General features: G+C 39.0%; 3 protein-coding genes across 5 annotated transcripts in view; all 3 read left to right on the top strand.

The window, feature by feature from the left end:
* The first annotated feature begins 1,286 nt into the window (after positions 1-1,286).
* Ns1 (Nucleostemin 1) lies at positions 1,287-3,774 on the top strand. The gene is made up of 7 exons (XM_076392292.1): positions 1,287-1,423; positions 1,538-1,642; positions 1,721-2,088; positions 2,156-2,898; positions 2,963-3,185; positions 3,262-3,448; positions 3,525-3,774. The coding sequence occupies exons 1-7, from the start codon at positions 1,405-1,407 to the stop codon at positions 3,617-3,619; spliced, it is 1,740 nt and encodes a 579-aa protein (XP_076248407.1). The 5' UTR covers positions 1,287-1,404; the 3' UTR covers positions 3,620-3,774.
* Positions 3,775-4,104: 330 nt separating this feature from the next.
* LOC143179841 (arylalkylamine N-acetyltransferase-like 2) lies at positions 4,105-8,261 on the top strand. Of its 2 annotated transcripts, none has more exons than XM_076379248.1 (5): positions 4,105-4,860; positions 5,641-5,822; positions 5,928-6,088; positions 6,553-6,798; positions 7,124-8,261. In XM_076379248.1, the coding sequence occupies exons 1-4, from the start codon at positions 4,644-4,646 to the stop codon at positions 6,752-6,754; spliced, it is 762 nt and encodes a 253-aa protein (XP_076235363.1). In that variant the 5' UTR covers positions 4,105-4,643; the 3' UTR covers positions 6,755-6,798; positions 7,124-8,261. The 2 variants fall into 2 exon arrangements, with proteins under 2 accessions (XP_076235363.1, XP_076235355.1); XM_076379240.1 differs by having other exon boundaries at positions 6,978-8,261.
* A 221-nt stretch (positions 8,262-8,482) lies between these two features.
* Positions 8,483-17,038, top strand: part of Ccap-r (Crustacean cardioactive peptide receptor) — a 37,570-nt gene continuing 29,014 nt past the window's right edge. Inside the window, exons 1-2 of one of the 2 annotated variants that reach the window (XM_076381872.1) lie at positions 8,483-8,683; positions 11,622-12,036. In XM_076381872.1, the coding sequence (XP_076237987.1) occupies positions 11,854-12,036 (183 nt within the window). In that variant the 5' untranslated portion in view covers positions 8,483-8,683; positions 11,622-11,853. Of the gene's footprint in view, positions 8,684-11,256; positions 12,037-17,038 lie in introns of those variants that run through there. The other variant, XM_076381795.1, reaches the window with a different exon arrangement.

The raw sequence follows: 17,038 nt of genomic DNA, 5'->3' as shown, positions 1-17,038 counted from the left end.
GGCGAGGGGTGCTGGAGGAGATAGATACGGTGCGTTGATCTGTGGCGAAGTCGAGGGATTCGCGACTTTGCTGTTGGGAGATGTAGAGGATGTAGATGGGTGCTAGGAGGCATGGTGAAGTAGGAAATGGCATAAGTAGATAAGTAAATGGTTAGCAAAAGGAAGAAGGTGATTTATGAGACAGTGAGGAGGCTGGTTGAAATCTGACATTGGGGAAGATATTATTTTTGTATTGTATGAGCGATAGTTTGATGCTTCTGATGGAGTCTGCTGCGAGAAGTGTGTATTTTTCGATTAGTCTTCTTATGAATTGTCTTTTCGCTAAAAATAGTTTTAGGTTTGATTCAATTTTATTGGAAGATTTCTCGGTTTAACTTTGACCTAACTCAGATCTAAATGAGAGTTTTAGAACACTGGAGCTAGCTGAGTTTTGTCTGAAATAGAAATTGAGGATGTTGAAAGTTGAAAGAGCCTTTCGAACGTTTTCGTTTCGCAAGTATGTTGCTTTGAAATCGCACGATGCGATGTATCGATTATGACGATACATTGTTTCCATATGAATACGTTCTTCTTTGAATAGATATGCAAGTAGCAAATATTTAGACAAAGTCACGTCTGCAAATTCTTCAGTTTCACGAAAGAATGGTGTTTAAGAATAGCATTTATCCTAATTTGATACGAGAACAATTTATGAAAGTAAACGCCGTGAGAATAAGAATGGAGAAATTGTATCACTTGTTCAATGAAAATGTACGAAACAACGATTTCACAGCGCTAAGTAATTTATGAGAATTTCCATTCCGAGTTTAGCACCACGGTCTCGTCTATGTGCCGTTAAACAACCACTTTTTGCCGGGTCGGAATGAAAGTGTGAGAATTCTCATATGCATACAAGTACACCTTTCACTGTCTTCCAGTGATTTTCAGTTTCTCGTTAAGGGAACTGAAATTTCTAGCACGCATGAAACGGTACGGACACCGTAGTTTCAATTTCATTTAGAATTTCTGACGTTAAAAGTAATTTTAATACTCACGAGTGTTCGACTTTGATTCTAGATCTAATTTCTCTCTCCACAATTATCTTCAGACTTTTTCGCTATGTTCCTTTTTAAATACACTAGCCGCGAATAATTAATATAATTAAAAATTATAAAAATGTAGAGAGAAATACAAAAAGTCACCTCCCTCCGTAAAATTAAATCGAATCGATTCGATTTTCTCCATAGCCTGATTTCAGAGTGCTCACGTGCATTCTTACGTTTACCACACTGTTTCCTAACCTTTCTTTTCATCGCGGGCATGCTAGCATGCACGTGATAGTTTGACGTGTATTTTATTAATTTGAAAGTGCGTTTATACTGATCGTGTGTAAATTGTGGAACTTGTCGTGAAAAATCTACAAAAATGGCGAAGTTTTGCTTAAGTAAGTATAAAAATTTAGTTAATTTAATTGATTCGTACACGATTTATGTGTGGAAGGTTATGTTTATTTCCAAATCATCTTATAATGTACAATTTAACACTATGTTTATTACAGAGAAACCAAGTAAGCGTATGCCAGCGCGGAAGAGGTATAAAATTGAGAAGAAAGTTCGTGAACATAATCGAAAAATGAGGAAAGCAGCGAAACAGCATCCTAAAAGTAAATTTCATATCCAGACATTTTAATTATTATTCGAAACTGTTTCCTGAAATGACAATACTTCTTTAATTTTTGCAGAGAAAAGAAAGCTGATTGAAGTACCAAATCAATGTCCTTTTAAGGAAGACATATTAAAAGAAGTAGAAGCTATGAAAAAACAGCATGAGGAAGAAAAACAGAAGCAACGTGAAGCTGCACGAGAGAAGAAGAAACAGGAACTTGCGCAAGGAGGGTTGCAAGGATTAGTTTCCTCCGCAGAACACAAGCAAGCGGAGTATCAAGAAATGGAAGTAGATAGAATACAAGATAAAATAAAAGAAGCTGTGACTAAGGAAGAGAATTCATTGAAAGCTTATTATAAAGAGTTCAAGAAAGTATTAAATGCTGCTGACGTTATTCTTGAAGTTGTTGATGCTAGAGATCCTTTAGGAACCAGATGTAAACAGGTAAAATTCTTGAGAACTATTCCGGCAATTGCAAACGAGTATATTAAGTAACTCATTTAAATTACAGGTGGAGGAGGCAGTACAAGCTGCAGGCGGAAACAAAAGATTAGTAATCGTTTTGAACAAAGCAGATTTAGTGCCCAGGGAAAACTTAGATCAATGGCTAAAGTATTTACGTGCAAGTTTACCAGCCGTTGCTTTTAAGTCGTCTACTCAGGATCAAGCGAAGAGACTAGGTAGAAGAAAATTGGGGAAGAAAACTGAAAGTATGATACAAAGTGGTACCTGTTTTGGTGCAGAGTTACTTCTATCATTACTAGCAAACTATTGCAGAAATACTGGTGATGTTAAAACCAGTATCAGAGTAGGTGTTGTTGGGCTTCCAAACGTTGGTAAATCTAGTGTAATTAATTCGTTGAAACGAAGCAAAGCTTGTAATGTGGGAAGCACTCCAGGAATAACAAAAGCCATGCAAGCGGTGCAGTTGGACTCCAAAATAAAACTCTTAGATTCTCCAGGAATTGTTTTTGCCAGTCATGTGAACAGTAACCCAGACGATTCATCAGTAGCTTTAAAAAATGTAGTGAAAATACAATCTTTGAAAGATCCGTATACACCAGCAACTGCTATTTTAAAGAGAGTATCCAAACAGCAAATAATGGAAATGTATAATCTACCAGAGTTTACAACGCCTGATGAATTTTTTGCCCTTAAAGCTACTAGGATGGGCAAATTTAGAAAGGGTGGTATTCCTGATACCATGGCGGCGGCTCGTAGTATTTTGACAGACTGGAATTCAGGAAAAATCAGGTACGTCACGAAGCATTGCATTTTACATTTTTCAAGGTACTTAAAAATTTCTATTTTTTTTTAGATATTACACTGTACCACCAGAACAACCAAATTGTCACATATCCGCAGAAATTGTGAGTCAAATGAATAAGGAGTTCGATATAGAAAGCTTCGCTACGGAGGAGAAAATGATGCTTGATACTTTCGAAGAAGCAGTAGCAAAGAAATCGACCATGGTTCCTACACTAGTTGAAAGCTCTGGACCAGTAACTTCTCAGATGGATGTTGAGATACAGAAGGATACGGTAAGTAAAAATTTACGTACGTTTGCAGCTTAATAATTTGGATGTAGTATTCATAAATGAACATTGATTTTTACAGCAAATTAAGATACAGCAAATTAGAATGAAACAAAAGTTAAATAGCAAACTGAATAATGAAAAGAAGAAGGTGGAAGAATCTAGAAAGAAAAAAACAGACCCGTTGTTTGAGCTGGAAGGCAATCAGAAACTAAACAAACTTAATAAATTACACTTTAAAAAAGAGAAAAAAGAACAAGTTAGAAGAGGTACTTGATAAGAAAATTATTTTTTCTTAAAAAAAGGTGTATTTGTGATATAAACCTATTACTTTAAACTTTGCAGAAAAAGCAACGATTAAGCTGGCGGATCAACTCAGCGAATTCAACATTTCAACTACCGATGACTATGATTTTAACACAGATTTTGTGGAAAAATAAATACACTATAAAAACATGTTTGCTTAGTACGAATAAAATATATAAAATAATTGTCAGATATGTCGATTTGTACCTATACAAATAGCGTATGTATGTATAATGTAAATATTAAGAAACATTATGGACTAATAAAAGAAATGCTTTTCTAAAAATAATGTCTGTTTTACTATCAAATGAAAAAATATATAATATACTGTAATAGCATTCTAAAATTGGAACATTGATTAAGTCAGTGAACTTTAATCAAATTGCACGTTTCACTGATGAATATACATATAAATAGAGTGTGGAGTGGGGCACAACTCAGGTCGAAATTGTTTAGTAATGTAACGTGTTTCAAGGCTTCCCTAAAAATATCTTTATTCAAACTTCCCTCTGCTTCGTTTAGCAATACTGCAATTTGATCTCTGTTGGAGGTGTCGTTTGAACAGGCAAACACACAAACAATAATTTTAGTTCTCTTCGCGACAAGCGACTGTGATGAACTCGTCTATTTCTTCTCCCAATAGAAGTCAGTTTTTTATGAAGTAAAAGCTAACGAATAGCATAATAATACTGCAAAAATATCAAACGAAATACCCTTTGTATTAGTGACTTGCAATCTTCAAATTTTTGAGATACTTTTATCATATCTACAAATGCAAACAAATAGTGCCAGTCAGCGTAATCCTTGAACACACAGGCTAAACATTTTTTAAAAGAATTTCAAAAAGTGATAAAAATAACGAAAGAAGTCAAACAGTTTCTTATCGAGACCAGAATCTATGGTGTATAGCACAATATTATAAAATTAGAGCGACGTTTACAGCGTGATGATATCTAACGCGTATGATAGCAGACAACTGATGTGTTACACAATTCATCATTGGTCATTCAGCTGGAAGACTTCAACAAAGCAACAACTATACCGCGAGTGTGGACTTTCGTTATCACAGTGACCTTTGAACGAATTACGGTATAGTGAATGATAGTTTGAAAATCGCAAATTAATCCAGCACAGATAGCTTCTCACCAAGAAAGTAAAATGAGTAAGGAAAAAGCGACTGAACCACCTGTTCCATTCCCTATAAAACGTCCTGGTCAGACGAAGGTATGGAGGGTAGTCGAAGTTGTCAAAAAAGGCAGCCAGGAACCACCGATAAAAGTCTCCATTGAAGAAATACCTGAGGACAGGTACGACGAAGTCGCCGACCACATGTGCTCTTATTTCATCCCTGACGAGCCCATATGCAATTGCATGAGTAAGTTCTTATAATTTCTGTGTCTTTTTCTTGAATTTTTAACAAGTACATTAAAACCAAAAATTAACTTCGTCGAACTGGAAATGTTGCAATAAAGAACATTATGTTGACATGTTTGAAGCGTACTGGTACGTGAGAATATGGTGACAAGCTCGTTCTCGCGTAATATTATTGTTTGTTAACGTGATGAGTCAGAAAAATGTCACATCATTTAAATATTTTAATTAATCACGCGTAGGTAATAATTTGGGTCATTTCTGATAATTAATTACGTGTGGCGGTAATTATACACAATATTTGCAGTAGGTATTGAAATTACTGATAAAACAAATTTGGTTTGCAACGAAACTGTATTGAAAACAATATTGATACTACATTGTATACAATAATTTTGGAAACACAAGAACGTCAAATTACAGTCAGAGAGAATTTACAGCACAGACAAAAGCTACGTGAATATTCACTGATAAGCGCAAATATCATATATTTATATTATCCTTCTTTACATTCTACTCTGTCACGTTATGGCAGCTTGTTCTCTTTATATAGGCAAAGTGATGTTTATTAAACCAAGTTTCCCAGCTAAAGCACTGAATTACTACATATGCATTCGAAACTTTCGTAACTGACTATCACTGTAAACACAAGTATATCTAGTTACTTAAATAGACACACTATCGCGATAAACTCTAAGCTAAATGAAAACCAACAAAACAGCACTGTTCAAAAAGTATCTCACTCAGGAAGGAAATAAATATCAACCTTTCATCTTATTTACAGATGGGAAAGATGATCCAGATTATATAGAATCTTTCAGAAAGCTTTGGGAAATTGTTCTGCAGCAAGGCTTGTCCGTGGGAGCGTTTGTAGAGGATCCTAATGGTGGAAAACCGATACTCGTAGGTTGCAATGTGCTTGCATTATCCTATGAGGGAGAAAATCTCGAGTGGATTAAGTTTAAGGTAATCATGTTTCCTTGCTTGAACAATCAATTCTTTTTTATTTAATCTCTGCAATGTTCCACTATATTGTTATGTTATGTGTAACGAACCAAAATGAATTTTCAGTCGGAAAAATCTAAGCGCGTAATGGAAGTCATAATAGACTTGTGCAAGCAAAGTAAGGTATACGAAAAATATAACGTAGATAGATACTTGTCAGCAATTGGCCTCTCTGTGCATCCGTCGTATCGAGGAGCCGCCCTGGGTGCTCATATTCTGGATGCCAGGTACATACTTACATGAGTCTGCATTTAAATCGTCATCCATTTTAATACTCGCGTTTCAGACATGTCTTTAATTTTATATCTGATCACATTCCTCTGTTTAAGACTACGTGTACATGATCGACGATCGGTGAACGATAATTTTGTCAGTTCTAATAGCTGATCATAAACTGAAAATCCTTTTCTTTTCTATTTTATGGATTAGAAGATAGACGATATATAAAATTCTGTTAAATCTGCAACTGACTTTTAAAACAAACAAAATTGTCGTTCATCGATTGTCGGTCTAACTAAAGGCTGGTCACAGACTGGGAATCCTTTTTCTATCTAATAAATTAGAAGATAGTCGATGTATAAAATTCTGTTAAGTCTGTAATCGATCTTTAGTTAGTCTTTAACGCCTATGCTAAGTAGAACCTAATTATTGAAATAAATTTTTCTAACAATCCAAACGATTTGAACTGCAGGAACGATATAGGTCGAGAGTACAACATCCCAGTAACTTCCACAGCGTTCACATCGCCGATTTCGCAAAAATTGGCCGTGCGATGTGGCTTCGAAGTACTTTTCGAGAAAGATTACTGTGATATAGTAGACGAGAAAGGAAACGAAATCTTCCCTGGAATTCGATCGAAAACCTTCAAAGTGATGGGCAAGAGGCTTTGCTGAAACATGGATGAGTCACGGCACAATTATCGCAATTAGCAAATTAGGTACACGACGGCTCCTTAAAGCTCGTTGAAAATCCTTAGAAGACAAATTAAAACGACTCCATGCTTCGTAACCTTGCTGCTCTGAAGAAATCAATATCACTTCAAGCTTATCTAATTCTATTTTTCTCCTTCCTACGATAACTAGATAGTAACGTAAAATGATAATCTTTCATTTTTAGAAGAGGTTCTAGAGATCATTTGACAAAAAGTATCTAAAGTGGACCCTAATCAGTGACAAGTTTCTTTTAATGCATCGCTTGAAACAGCTATCGGTAAGCTACAGAATGAATTGCTTCTGAAGTTATGCATTTTCTCCTCGAAACAGCGATGAACTGCCGCGAAACAGGGCCAACTGTAGTTTGAACGATGCTCGTGAGTGAAGCACAGAGAAAAAGGAACGAGTGACAAGTTGACGTTTGCCCGTTTCCGGGACCAGAAGGGGGAACAAGACGAGTAAATTACCTGACAATAGAACAAACGATCTCAATTTGCGTCGGCGGAAAACTTTATTCCCCATTCTGCTATTTGGTACTTGAATAATGTACAACGCGAAACGAACTTTCCGCGTGCTTTGTGCCGGGGACAGGAACATCGAATGAAAAGCAGGGACAGCTCTCGTCTTTATTACTCATATCGAACCGAAAAAAAATTCCATCGCTGTCGCGCATTGGATATCGGGAAAAAAATGTTTAATTAAAGTCGCTAATAGAAACCGCCCGGGGTGGCGCGTATCAATAAACAAAGCCAATGATTGTCTTTTGAGCGTCGCGTTCGCCAGATGCGACGCGTGACGAATTTCAATTTCCACGCTACGCCTAACTGTTTTATCGCGGATGCGCGTCAAAAATGCGGGCGAACTCGCGCTTCCGCTCGCCCTGATAAGCAGCTGGGCGTTCGAATGCGACTCAAGATGCACGCTGTGAAATTTGAGTGACACGCGCGTCATGGAGTGCACACATACAGGTTACAACTAGGTAATTTGATTTAGAATCATTCGGTTGGGAAATTAGGGTCATTTGATCGCTCAGATGAGGTCTACGATAACTATAGAAGAGATGAAATTATGCACTGGTAATTAGTAGACTATTATGCATTTCTCTATCTAGTTACAGGGGGAAGTGATTTTGTGCCACTTGATTAAGATAATTAGGTTAATTTCTGTGGCACGTGATGCAAGTGTTAATCCTGACAGATCAATGGTTTAACGTTGATTGCTGACCAAAGTTTCAAACCCAAAGCTTTTAGATTTATTATGTACTATAGTTTTTTGTTATGCAGGGTTCGTAGGAATTAAGAGAAAAATTTGTTATTATTGAAATAGTTTGAAAAGATTTAATAAATGAAAATGAACATATTTTAATCGAAATATAGTGTTTAATTGTATGTTTGAACTTTTTAAATTTGTCATCGAATAGAGTACATACAAATGAAGAAAAAAATTTGTCATCATCAAAATGCATTGGAAAGAATACAATAAATATAATTACATATATTATAATTTAAATCAAGTGTCCAAACCAAAACTCCCCATTAGAATAATATCCCTCTTACGTCCAAAATTTCGAAAAACTTTTATCAGACCGCGCGTGTCCTTTTCGGCCCAATCTTCACCAGGCTCCCCTCTGCACATGCGTACGACGTTGGCAAACTCCTGAACACGTACGCCAGTGTCGACGCGGGTGTAAGTAGGAAAGTAGAATCGCCGCGAGTTTGTCAGGCATCGCAGTCGCGTTCGGCGCGTCGTACGAGCAAGTGTGTCCTCGTTCGCTCTCATCCCGTTTCCCTCTCGTCAGTTCGCTCAAAATATTCCGCACCACTTTTATTTCTCGAAGGGATAATCAAACATGTTCTGATTTAAAAAACGTCACCGAGGTCCTCGTCAAAGGTGAACAAACCCTGCACGATTTTTCCCCCTCAAGTACCATAAAATTACAGTGTGTTTTATCCTTAAATTACATCCCTCCCCTCCCCTCCTGTCTTTAATCACGTTCTAACGAAAAAACAAGGCTTCCTGCATCTAAAATTACAGTCTAACCACATCCACTTGACTAAAGTAAATTAGTCCCTAGTTCCTCGTGTCGGTGCATGGAAGGTACTCCAAAACACAGCTAGATATAATAGATTCTCCATTGCAGTGGTAGTTTGGTGCTCAATCGTCGATTGTAATTGATAGCTAGTTTCGCTGCCCGCAAGAAGTTCCTTGTGACAAAAGGTCAGCCGAAACGTGGTCAGCTCTGTAGCTTCAGCAATGGTAAAAAATGATTTCTGCTGAGAAAAACGAAATTACAGCACTCTGGCCCCGAGCTGACTGCTTCGTTTCATTTACGACGTGGTTGTGAGTTTCGTTTTTCGCGAAGGAAGAAGGAGCCTTGAGGGAGGAATATGCCTTGATCAAAATTCCTCCGCAGCACGAATCAATTTCTTCTCGTGACGAAATCGCCCGTCTCGGTCACGTCGATGAGCCAACCCTGTGATTAGGAGGAGTTTAATCCCCCACGCGGGAAATGTAATATGCAACCACATCGACGTGCTCCCCTTGGACGTGCGGAGAAAGGTGAAAGAACGTAACCTGTTGCAGGCCCAGATTTATCCACGCGTTCCCTGCCTTCTTGCCGAAAGCATCGCAGATTTTGCTCGATCGAATGCCTCGAAGCGTTCTTCCTGCTCCCATTTCCCAATATTTCTTTAGTGCAATTAGTTTGCCTTCTTCCTTGCATTCCAAGGGTGCTCGAGATTTAATCGTATTAGATCGTGAATTGTGCCTGTAAATTGTGCATCAAATAGTTCCTAAGGCAGAGATTTTATTAATTGAGCACAATGGAAGGATGCAACAGGGTAAATGTTATCTCTCTTGATATTTGAAGCGTTCTAACAGAACGAATGCAAAAATACAAGGTTCTAGATTTCCAGAAGGGAATAGAACAAAAAATCGCGCGATATTTCAATGAATACAGTGAACGCGACTCTTTTTCACGTCACGCATCGATTCGTTTTCTATTTCGCATCGAGGCGATGCGATTTCTGTTACGCGTCCAAAGATAAATGAATATTTTTTCTGTTTTATTGGGTCTTGTCTCCGTGTGAAGTTTAACTTTCGGGAGCGGTCGTATTTGGTTGTTTATGTCGTAAAAATTGCCAGAAATTTTCGTCATTGGGAGAAATTGCTTTTATTATAGAATTGATTACGCTCGGGACATCAAACCTTCCAGAAATAGTCTGGCAACTTCGATGTTTCTTCCTTGGCAATTCAGACCGTTTCTCGAAGCACGGTTTTAGAATAATTCTCCGTAATGGTATTATTGGACTTGCAAATAGTATTTTAAAGGGAGAACAAAAATTGGACGTTTATGATTTAGTATCTTCACTAAACTCTCCATCTTTATAGTGAAATAAAACCAAAGGAAAACCAACACGATCTTTACGGTTGGAAAAATATTTTGCAATAGAGATCATCATACCGCAGAATGTAATTTCCATCCCGTTAAGCAAACTTGAATGTTTGATTCGTGGAATTTCTAGACTCTCAAGGGAAGGAACGTTTATAAGAAACCAAATTCATACAATCTTATTTCATCCAATGTTAACGTTCTTTAAAAATCAAATCTTTGATTAAAACTGTCAAACTGTCACAGTTCTCAGCGCATAAAAATGTTAGAATTTCTGCCATCACTGTACAAGTACAAAATCCTTTCTGTACTAAAAATCTGCGATTCCAGCGTTGCATTCGCAGTTATTAACAAACACCGAATTCCACTTTTTCGTCGCAGAATTGATAACACAGTAGACGAACGTGTCTTTAGTATTTTCATTCCAACGAATTTTTCACTTACTAGTATGTACACGAAGGGACTCGTGCAACATCCACCTATTCTTCTAGGAAACAACGTTATTCGCCATTTTTGAAGTCTGCCCTTTCATGAATAAATCTACATGGAATCTGGCGGAAATCGATGTCGCCCGTGAAACTACAGAAACGAAAATTCATCTTACGGTGACAGTGAAAGGGACCAGGATTGTTGCTCGGATTCTTTTGATCGACCGTGCTTCGGCCTCGCCGTGTCTCGCGGAAAGTGACTTGTTCTCTTCCTTCGTGTCCACTCCTCTTGCAAAGGTCAGTTCGAGAGAAATATAACCGTCATAACGAAACGCTCCCACGTAGCAAGGAAACGTTATTTCTACTGGAACAGGTTCGCTTCTTCCGCCAATCCTGACTTTTGAGAATCGTGTTTGCGACTGGTCACGTCGCGAGCTTTTGTCCACTGCAGACATCAACGACCTCTTAATCATTATTTCTTAGTGGTACCTTGACTGCAGGTCTTTGTCTTTTGAATAGCCCCCTACGATTCAGGTAGTTTGGTAATTAATTAGAGAAAAGAGAAAGAAAATTTCAAGATTCGGTCTATAGTAATGTAGAAAAATTCTTTTTATGAAACATTGGTTAAAACTGATGCTAGGAATACCTCTTTAAGATCTTGCAAAATATAGTCTCAAAATTATTGAGACTGAGGCCAATTTTTGTAATAAAAAATTAAGCTTGCCTTCTCAGAAGCAATGATTAAGTAAAATGAAAACCTAGTTCCAAGAATTTTTCAATTATCGCAACCGCTGAGATATTGACCTCAGTCTCAATAATTGATTTCCTACATTTTGCAAGCTCTTAAAAAAGGTGAAGGGGTTAATGGGATCAAGAGGTCTCCTAGTTCCATTCCTACCCCTCGAATAAGGATTAAATAATTAAGCTACTCCTGAAAGTCCCTCAATTCCAATCCGCGTCCAAAGTCCTCAATGGTATCTAACGTTCGATTATCCCACCGAACGCGTAGAGCCTCTGTGCGCGTTGGCGCGATGCACCGAGATCGACCAGCCCCTCTCTAATCAGAAGACCAGTGGGTGAAACAGATCGTGCCTCAGACGAAGTGGACGTTCTCGACATGAAGTCGTCGGACGCTTAGCCGAGTGTCTCAGAGAAACGGCCATGAATTTCTCGCGGGAGGCTCGCCGAGTGAAAATTTGAATCCGCGAACAGCGGGACGAAAGGACGATCCGCGAAGCAACATGACCGAGGAACAGGACGCGGAACGATCGGCCGATCGGAACCAGACCAAGCTCCAGTTGGATGGCCCGATCCAGGGGAATCAGACGTTCGAGAATTACCTCGACAGCCTCCCGGAATACCTCAACGTCACGCTGCTCGACGGCAACGCGACAGAAGTGATCGACTCCTTCTACTTCTACGAGGTGAGCTCGAGAAAAAGTCGCCTATAAATATAGCCGCTCTCGAAACAACCGAGACAGCTAATCAGCTGCCAAGGGGTTCGGAACGCGGGCGATTTAATGAGTATGGATTCTAGTCTCTGCTGAGAATTTCAGCGAGAAATCTAACGAGGGGAGGTTCAGAGTTGTGGGTCGCTGACTTTTTTCTGATTTTGCGTGGAGCTTCTATTGGCGAAAATATTGGACATATGTTTTGCTGAAAGAACAACAGCGCTATTTTTGAAAAATATTGCTTTGAAGAGAATGTTATATCGTGAAGTATTGTAAGTTGAGGGCTCGAGTTCCATACTGATGGTATTCAATCTTCTTTTTACTGTCGATTATATTATCAACACAGGCACGTAAATGATATGCACTAGGAACCATAATCAGAAACTTTTATGTTGATAGACTAGCGATTCTCTGTTTCAATATCGTAAGCGGCTAACCTGCTCCTGTTGCGCAACAGAGTATAACCATTAATCACGCGAAATCCTTTTATTACCTTCCCCATTCCGATCTTTACGAGGGAAGTTTTTACGTGTTGCTTTGTATTTCAACGGGTAATAACGAGATACTTGATCATTTTTATCTCTGCATCATAAATAGGAACAAGTTACTTATATCAGAAGGCTGAAAAAAATATCGCAGGGTAGCTCGATAGAGATTTTTCGAGCCCATATTAATTGCCTGGTTTTATCCTCTCTACAAAAGTATTGTAAATATAGAGCTTGGGGTCAATGGAGAACGCATATGGAAAATAGTTTACTGAGAAAATAAAACGCCATAGTAATGAAAAATATTGGAAATAAACCAAACATGAAACTGGGTTTTAAATCTGTACCTGAAAACTGTGTGAATAAAAAGAAAATTCAGGCAAGGTAAAAACAGAAGAGTAGTTATGATATAAAGTTTGGACCGTAATTTCGATAGTATAAGACGCGATTACGCGTGATTTACTGGAACAAAGGTTCCCTGATTCGCGAGTCTAATATATCGCTCCCTGGTCCCGAGCATTGGGGAAATCTTCGCGAGGGAATTTATGTTGTCAGAGATCGCGATGAAATGAAAGAAACGCACAGGACGTAAGAAGAATCCGACGTTATCACAGTTTTCCATTATATTGCTCGGCAAAGTATTATAAATAAATCTCGCGGAGTTGTCTAAACTTTCTTCACAGGCATTTTCGAAGCACCCTCGATAGGAGACAATAAACAGAAGGAGTCTTGGGTGCACATATGATATTTATCCCTGTGAACCCTTTCGCGCATTGTCAAATAGCATGAGTCAGGAAATATCAGATTTTCATCACAAACGAGGATAAAATTATCATTCTATCACCAATAATTTATCATCTCGATGTTCCACGCCTGAAAAAGCTCATCGAATTTCGTGTATGATTTTTGAATATCGATATGTTTGTATGCAAATGACTCGAATATTAATATTCTGGTAGGATTTTCGGAGAGAATAACATTTCGACTGGTAAAAGTTAAAATTTCGAGTCTCGTATTGAGTTATAGCTAAAATTGGGAAGAAATTTATTTGAAATCGATGCTACAGAGAATTAGTTTCATTTTTTCTTTCCGTATTGTTTACTTTTTATCTTTGAAAGCAACTCTCACGCTTTGCATTCGCCTGTTTAATTGATTGGTAAACGTCGAAACATAACACTTCCAATGCCAACAGCCCGATTGCAGAGAGAAAGGTGCACCGTTAGCTGACTGGAGGACCAGCTGATCCGCGAAATCGATAAGACTTGTTCGTATGCATCGATCAATCTTTATTCGAGTTCGAGAGCCCTCATCGCAGTTTAATTGTATGAAATCACACGGTGCTTTCATACTGAAGTTTATAATTCTGTACCTCAGAGCCAGACTAACCCAAGTCCATTTCTTTCGAAATTAATTTTTTTACAGGATCATATTGCTTTTTCTCCATTTTATTAGAATAATAGGAATTTAATTAAGTTACGTTATGAGTGAAGGAAATCAGTACTATAAACTACTTCAAATACTATGTTAAGAAATGGCATGAGATGCTATTTAATCAGGAACTTGTTTCCATTTAATATCAACAAAATTCAACATATTTCTATTAAGCCTGAAAGGGTACACGCCACGAAACCTGATGGAATGGACCCTAAATTCCAGGAAGTATTCCATGACACTAGGAACGAAGAATCTATATGTAGCACGTGCCTTTTCCCAACTGACAATGAGTCCCTCAGCAGTATCACGTGTCAGGCTCCCTTCGAGTGAGCCTCATAAAGGGTCAAGCCCTCCAGAATAGTTGCGATTCCCCAGTTCGAAGTCAGCGGCGCTCCATGCTTGATTCTCGTCTAAATTTCAAAAGAGGCTCCTCGTTGAAATATTAAATTTCGAGGTGGAAGAGGCGCGCGACGGTGGCACGCATGGCACGAAGGAAGGAGGGCTGGGCCGCCTCGGCTAGCCAAAACACGGGAAGAAACGTCGGCGATCGATTTAAAACGGGCGCCTGTCTGGTGTCCTATGGTAATTCGTCAGCAGTGGACCGCAGCCATCCTGTCACCTGTTCATTCTCTACCCGTGACACGTGTCGCGCGCGACCGAAAAATCACACGCGCGCCATTTGCCACTAAACGATCGTCACTCGAACAGCCCAATGAGTTTCGTTCCTTGGCAGAAGGAGTGGAATGATAAAACGATCACAAACACACTGGTCTCTCTCGCGATTCTCTCGAACGACACGTGCTGGCTTCGAAGGAATCCGAGGTCTGTGTTGGTAAACAAGTTATTAAAATAGGAACGACGAATGAAAGCTAAATCTAAATTTCTGGTGAATTATTCTGTACACGTATGAGTATTTATTAGTTTATTTATTTATTGTATATATCTGTGCATAGGACTAGTCTATTAATGGGGACTTGGGGAGAGTGTCAAATCTTTGCCAACAAATTCCAAGGATCGAAGGAGAATCATGGTCAGATGGATAACAGTCGTCGAATTCCTAGGAAATTCTAGCGAACGACTCGATCCCCCAGTAGTTCCCAAGGGACCAGCGATCGGCTCAAAGACAGCAGTAATCTTGCTGTCTAGGATGGTTACCCTCGCCGTCAGCAATCCCGCTCCAACGTCTATTCGTTTCTTGCCCTTTTTCTGAGGACAGTCGCGCGAATGTTTGTAGGAGCATTACGAGTTTCCTGGTCTCGTAGCCAATTGCAGAGACCTCGCCACTGGAAAGTCGATTATTTTTACTAGAAATGAGCGTACGCTGGTTGGGGAGGAGTCAAAAGAGCGAAACCAGAAAAAGGGAGAACAAGAGCAGAACGATAGTGGTGCAGGGTCGTTGACGCGAATCTGGAAACAGGCGTGCGATTAAATTTAAGCTCGGAAGATGATCCCTTCGCTAAATGGGAAATGGTCGTTCTATAGGGATTCGATATGGAGTTTACGATGCGCTGCTGTTTCGTGTAAACCATATCTCGACCACAAACCTGAGTAACTGTTTCCTATTTTGACTTTGAGTGGAACTCGATTCCAACCTGGGAACCATGAATATCGTGATATTGTATAGAGAAGCTCTTTTTTCTTTAAATATTGTTTTTTAGCCACTTAAACAGTTCGAAAAGTGGAATATTTGAAAATAAGAACATTAAGAAATTCTTGAATACATAAAAATCTTCAGATCTTAAGAGATAGGGAAACTAAGACGAACGAAAGAACTTTAATTGCTGATGTCTCGGTTTATCTCCTCGTAATCCGCTTTTATAGTGCAGCAACGACCATTTCAGTTTATTTTTAGTTGTGATCGTTTCTTAACACGACCACAGAGCAATTCCTGCAACCCTTGAATTTTCCACGTCGTTCTGCGTGTCCAAGATGGAGATGGAAGGAACGTTTCACGATACACGGTTCTTGATGATAACATAGGCCTTGTAAAGTCTTCTGACGGGCGTCGCCTGTCAATTACGTTCTGTTTGCGCAGTTACGACGAGACTGTTCCGCCAGCTTGTTACAAAGGATATTTTGCGAGCTCGCTGGCCAAAGAGCCAGCGACGAAGTATCGTTACCTAGAGATTCTCGTCCGTCGTTACGATCTATCGCTTGGGGCTAGTTTCACGACGATCCGAGGTTTCAGTACCATAAATCGCGATTATGATTCCAGCCAGGGACCCGAGCCATTTTCCTTCCTCCGTTTGCCATTCGGTTCGTCGACTCGTTTACTCCATCAACTGTGAAATCAATCGGCGGATCAATGACACTGGCTTTAATTAACTAGCGCAACAGCGCTCAACGTGATCTGGAATCCCTTGTCGCGCCTTCCTTCGTTCGGCTAGATGGATTCCAGAGACGACGAATCACGAGGTAAATCTATCGCGAAGTTGTAACAGCGGAGGCGTTCGTGGCGACACATTTCTTTCTGCGCTATTAACTTCGATCGATAGAAATATGCAGTACAGATATTTTGTATACTGAAGATACAAAATACCTAGCTTTGCAGAACACGTGTCCGAGGTTTCATAGAGATGAAAGATATAGGAGCTTCAGAAGCTAAGGAATTTTGTAATATTCCTGAATCCAAGGTCTGGAAAATATTCTATGTCCTCTTGAATTAGATCGACGAATGACCCACGTGTACTTCCATATTGCAACAGGCAGCAATGTAAAATCGTTTTTCTTTTCTTTTTAGTAGCAGTATCAACCTCTCTACGAAGGTTCTTCTGCAAATCCAGATGCATAAATGCGCAAGGTGTGTTGCTATTACAAACTTACAAACTTAAACCTGTAACTCAGGCAAACCATATTTAGCATGTGTTACTTATGTTGTGTATCTACATTTTTAATTCACAGTTTTTTCAAGAATGAGTGAATTGGGATGCAAAGTCGCTTAGGATCATATTTAGGAATTGCTTTGATATCTACAGCATGGATGAAAATAGACCATTGATGTTCTACAGGTGAGAATACTCCTAATAGTGATGATTAGTAGACTTCCTGCAAGGGGA

The sequence above is a fragment of the Calliopsis andreniformis genome, chromosome 1, assembly GCF_051401765.1.
Source record: "Calliopsis andreniformis isolate RMS-2024a chromosome 1, iyCalAndr_principal, whole genome shotgun sequence".
Lineage (NCBI taxonomy): Eukaryota > Metazoa > Arthropoda > Insecta > Hymenoptera > Andrenidae > Calliopsis > Calliopsis andreniformis.
Note: the sequence above shows the minus strand (reverse complement) of the source record. Positions and strands in the feature narration are given on the sequence as shown.